General features: G+C 53.3%; 1 protein-coding gene across 1 annotated transcript; it reads left to right on the top strand.

Moving 5' to 3' along the window:
• Positions 1-382: 382 nt before the first annotated feature.
• RTL9 (retrotransposon Gag like 9) lies at positions 383-4,762 on the top strand. Its single transcript, XM_060137129.1, has 2 exons — positions 383-4,129; positions 4,646-4,762. Exons 1-2 carry the CDS (start codon positions 383-385, stop codon positions 4,760-4,762), a joined length of 3,864 nt encoding a protein of 1,287 aa, XP_059993112.1.
• Positions 4,763-5,136: the final 374 nt, after the last annotated feature.

Here is a 5,136-nt window from a genome sequence, read left to right as displayed (position 1 = left end):
TGAACCAGGACCTCACGGGCTCCTGGCTGCTGAAGTTGCAGCGTTTATAGCTTTTATAAACTGAGAGGGTGTGCTGTGTGACGGGTGGGTTGCTTTGAAAAGGATAGGGGTGGAGAGGATATTTGCTCCAGCTTCAAATTTGTTTAATGTCGCACAGCTTCTTTAACTTGATAGACCCATCTCCGATGCCACATAGCTGGCAACACATAAAAAAAGTCTCCATCGTGGATCATTTGTCTATTTCCCAATCTTCTTGATATTTGCTTTCAACTGCTAAACTTGTTTTCTGTTTACAGATTTTCTTGCCACGTGGGCTTCAGCAGGACCCCTGATATAATTGCTTTAGAGGTTCCCTCCACACTATCCTTTGGCCATGGCAGATATGTCAATACCCTTACATTCAGTGCGATTCAGCAATGTGCTGACGGAGGAAGGTGTCGACCCCCAAAACAGGGAGATGACCTGCTCTGGACCAATGGTAGAGAACAGAGCAGAGGTCCAAATTCTGCATTCTAGTGTCCAGCCTATGGTCTCAAGTTCAGCGTCAGACCCTGGAGGGATGTCCACACAGCCGATGACATCCCCAGCCTTTGACACCATGGCCGTACCTCTAATGGGAGCAGCAAACTCTGGAGCACTGTCCCCACCGCTAATGCCAGCCTCAGACTCTGGGACACTGTCCCCATTGTTAATGCCAGCTTCAGATTCAGAGGCATTGTCCCCATTGTTGATACCAACCTCAGACTCTGGGGTGCTGTCCCCATTGCTAATGCCAGCCTCAGATTCTGGGACACTGTCCCCATTGCTGTCCACTTCAGAGTATGGATTAATGTCCCCAGGGCTGATGACAATTCCTGACTTTGGAACAATGTCCACAGCACTAATGGCAACACCAGATTCTGCAGAGATATCACCACTGGCAATGCCAGCTCCATCCTCTGAAGCGATGTCCACACCATTGATGCTAGCCCCAAATCCTGGAGAGATCTCCCCACTCCTAATGCCAGACGTGAACCCCGGAGCGATGTCCCCACAGCCAATGCCAGCTCCAGGCTCTGAAGGAATGTCACCATTGCAAATTACAGACGAAGACACTGAAGCCATGTCTAAAGTGCTAATGACTGCCCTGGCCTCTGGAGAGATCTCTTCACTGCTCATGTCAGGCACAGACTCTGAAGCGATCTCCTCACTGATAATGTCAGCCCTAACTTCTGGAGCAACGTCCACCCAGCCAACGAGCACCCAAGACTCTGGGGAAATGTCCACCCAGCTAATGTCAGGCCCAGACTCTGGGGTAGTGTCTTCACCACTTATGACAGCTCCAGGCTCCGGAGCAATGTCCTCACTGTTCCCGTCAGTCCCTGATGCTGGAGAAATGCCCACATTGCCAAAGCCAGCCCCAGACGCTGAAGCGATGTCCCCACTGGTCATGATGGCCCTAACCTCTGGAGGGATGCCCACCCAGCCGATGCCAGCCCAAGGCTCTGGAGTCATGTCCTCACGGTTAACACAAAATCTAGACTCTCAAATTGTGTCTAGTCCGCCAATGAGAGCAACAGCCTCCGGGGGGATGTCCACATCGCCAGTGAGAGGCTCAGACCCTGGAGCAAGGTCGACACCGAGAGTGAGAGCCCCAGCCTCTGGAACAGTGTCCACGCTGCCAAGTACAGCCCCAGTCTCTGAAACAATGTCTACGCTACAGATGACAGCCTCAGCCTCTGGGTCAGTGTCCACACCGCAAATGAGGGCGCCCGTCTCTGGAGCAATGTCTGTGTCACAGAGGAGAGCCACAGCCTCGGGAGTGACAGCTGTACCACAAATGAGAGCCTCTGGAGCCCTGTCCACCCCACGGATGACAGCCACAGCCTCTGGATCCGTGTCCACACTGTTAATGAGAGACACAGCCTCGGCAGTGATGTCCGTGCCACAGATGAGAGCTATGGCCTCGGGAGCATTGTCCAAGCCACTAACAGCATCCAAAGCCGCAGAAGCAATGCTCACGCAGCAAATGACAACTGCAGCTTCTGGAGAGATCTCCACAATGCTAATGAGAGACACCGCTTCTGGAGCCGTGTCCACGCCACAGATGACAGACACTGCCTCTGCAGCGCTGTCCACACCGCTAATGAGAGCCCCAGCCTCTGGCGACACGTCCACACCACAAATGACAGCCGCAGCCTCTGGAACTATGTCCATGCCTCTAATGAGAGCCCCAGGCCCTGGAGCCATGCCCATGGCGCTAATGAGATCCACAGCCTCTGGAAAGATGCCCAGTCAGCCAATGAGCGCCCAAGACTTTGGGGGGATGTCCATGTCGCTCAGGAGATCCATGACCTCTGGAGGGATGTCCCTACTGCAGACGCAAGCCCCAGCCTCTGAACTGATGTCCACACCAAAAATGAGAGCCCCGGCCTTTGGGGCAGTGTCCACACCACTGATGAGAGCCTCAGACCCTGGAGAGATGTCCACACTGCTCACAAGAGCTTCATCCTCTGGAGAGATGTCGCCAGCACTAACGAGACCCCCAGCTTCTGGAGAGATAGCCACGCCTCTGAGAGCCCCAGCTTATGGAGCAATGTCTACTCCGCAAAAGACAGCCACAGCCTCTGGAATGATGTCCAAGCCACAGATGAGGGCTCCAGTCTCTGGAGAGATATCTACATCGCTAATGAGATCCACAGCCTCTGGAGTGATGTCCGTGCCTCAAATGACAGCCGCGGCCTCTGGAGGGGTGTCCATGCCACTGATGAGAGCCCCAGCCTCCAGGGCAACATCCACAACGCAAACGATGCCCACAGCTTCTGGAGAGATGTGCATGCTATCAATGCGAGCCCCTGCCTCGGGAGTGATGTCCCCGCCATTATTAAGGGCTCCAGTGTCTGGAATTACATCCACACCACTAAGGAGACCCTCAGCCTCTGAAGCTGTGTCCACAGAGTTAATGAGAGCTCCAGCCTCTGGAAAGATGTCCACCACACAAACAACAGCTGTGGCCTCTGGAGGGATGTCCAAGCCATTCATTAGAGCCACGGCCTCTGGAACAATGCCCATGCCATTGATGTCAGCCATGGCTTCTGGAGAGATGTCTATGCCGCTGATGAAAAACATGGCCTCTGGGGCAACGTCCACACTGCAAAAAAGAGTTGTGGGTTCTGGATCTACTTCCTTGCCACAGATGACGTACGCAACCTCTGGAGGGATGCCTGCATCACCTATGAGAGCCTCAGCTTCTGGAGCAACGTCCGCATCGCTCATGAGAGCCTCGGCTTCTGGAATGATGTCCATGCCGCTTCTGAGAGCCACAGCCTCTGGGGGTATGTCCATGCCACAAATGGCGGCCACAGCCTCTGGAATGATGTCCACTCTGGAAATCAAAGCCAAAGACTCTGGGGAAACATCTGCCTCTCACATCAACGTCACAGCCTCTGGATCAAAGTTCACACCACACGTGACTGCCACGACCCCTGAAACAATGAACCAACCACCAGAGGAAGTCCCATCTTTTGGCATGCTGACCCCAGCACTCTGTTACCTCTTAGAAGAACAGGAAGCAGCCCGGGGTTCATGCTCTGTGGAGGAGGAGATGGAGGTTGATGAGGAGAAGCAAATGAAGGGATTTTTGAACGATTCAGAGAAAATGGCCTTTCTGGTGTCTCTTCATCTGGGGGCAGCAGAGAGGTGGTCCATCTTGCAGATGGAGGTAGGAAACCCCCTCTCCAATGAAGATAAATCTTTCCTGAGCAGATCCCAGGGCTTATATGACTCCCTATCTGAAATAGACATCCTCAGTGCCGTCCTTTGCCATCCCAAGCAGGGCCAGAGGTCAGTCAGGCAGTATGCCACTGATTTCCTCCTGCTGGCCCGACACTTGTCTTGGTCTGATGCCATTCTGCGGACCAGGTTTCTGGAAGGACTCTCGGAAGCTGTTGCCACTAAAATGGGCCGGATCTTCCTGAAGGTGGCCGGCAGCCTAAAGGAGCTAATAGACAGGTCTCTCTATACCGAGTGCCAACTGGCTGGAGAGAAGGATTTCCCGGGCTGCTCAAGCCAGGTTCTGCCGTCAGCCTGTAAGCGGAATAACGAGGACGCAATGGAGAATGAACTGAACTCTCAGCAGCAGACCGAGGAGGTAATGATGGGGAAACACACTCAAGGTTTCTGAATAGAAAAATGAGGTAATGATGGCAAAGTCACCCTGCTCCTTTGAGTAGCCTAAGGAAGAGGCTGGGAGAGGCATTGAGCTCCTAGACCCTAACCCCCCACCTAGAGTTTCCTCAGCGGGCCTGGCTATGTACTTATTTGGGGTGTATTAACCACGTTGAGGGCCTGGGATGGTTAAAGGTCCAAGTCTTGTGATTCTGAGGGAAATGGCTGGGCTCAGTCCCAACTCTGCACCTATTCCAGGTCCAGTTCTCAAAGAGGGGTCACGTTTGGGGGACTGGGTCCCACCTACAGCCACAGGTGTTATAGGCCCAGGTCACTAGGGAATTTGGCCAGTCTAGTCCTTGATCACACTTTATACAAATAAGGTACGTTAGCCGAGTTGCTTGACTTGCTGAGTTACTGAAGTTATCCAGGCAGAGCCCCACTTGGCATAGTAAGCATGGCTCTCACCTCTGCTGTTTTTGTTTTCTCTCACTCCCAGCATCAGCATGTCCCCAAACGCTGTTACTACCTGAAAGAGCATGGAGACCCTCAAGAGGGTCTGCACGACCACCTTCGACAGAGCACAGGCCATCAGAAGGCCGCCACTAACAAGTAATGCTACCTGGACACTTCTCCTGTGATATCCAGCTTGGCTGCTAACTTGAGGACTGGTTCCTGGACCCATTCCATTCAATTACATCATTAAACCTTGTGGCCTTCCCCCTTCAGCACCCCCCTCCAGGCGCATCCCACCCTATCTCCCACTTGGCTGACTTGACCTTCTCTTTCACCCCCACATGCCTTTGACCTGCCCCAGCGATCAGAGCGTGGACTTCAAGAGCGTTTGGTGTATGAGGTTCTGAACTCCCATTACCGCCGAGGCCAGTCCTAGTTCCTGGTCCAGGGAGAAGTCTAGGCAGGAGAAACCGTGTCCTACCTCAAAAACACCTTAGAATGTCTTGCCACGTGTCATCAGGCAAACTTGAGGAA

The sequence above is a fragment of the Lagenorhynchus albirostris genome, chromosome X, assembly GCF_949774975.1.
Source record: "Lagenorhynchus albirostris chromosome X, mLagAlb1.1, whole genome shotgun sequence".
Lineage (NCBI taxonomy): Eukaryota > Metazoa > Chordata > Mammalia > Artiodactyla > Delphinidae > Lagenorhynchus > Lagenorhynchus albirostris.
This window is presented reverse-complemented; position numbering and strand designations above follow the sequence as displayed.

What these genes read in the sequence shown, in the direction of transcription:
- RTL9 (XM_060137129.1), top strand. Translation starts at nt 383, where the DNA reads ATGTCAATACCCTTACATTCAGTGCGATTCAGCAATGTGCTGACGGAG. An exon ending in CTCAGCAGCAGACCGAGGAG is followed by an intron (nt 4,130 to 4,645) that starts GTAATGATGGGG and finishes TCTCACTCCCAG; the next exon opens with CATCAGCATGTCCCCAAACG.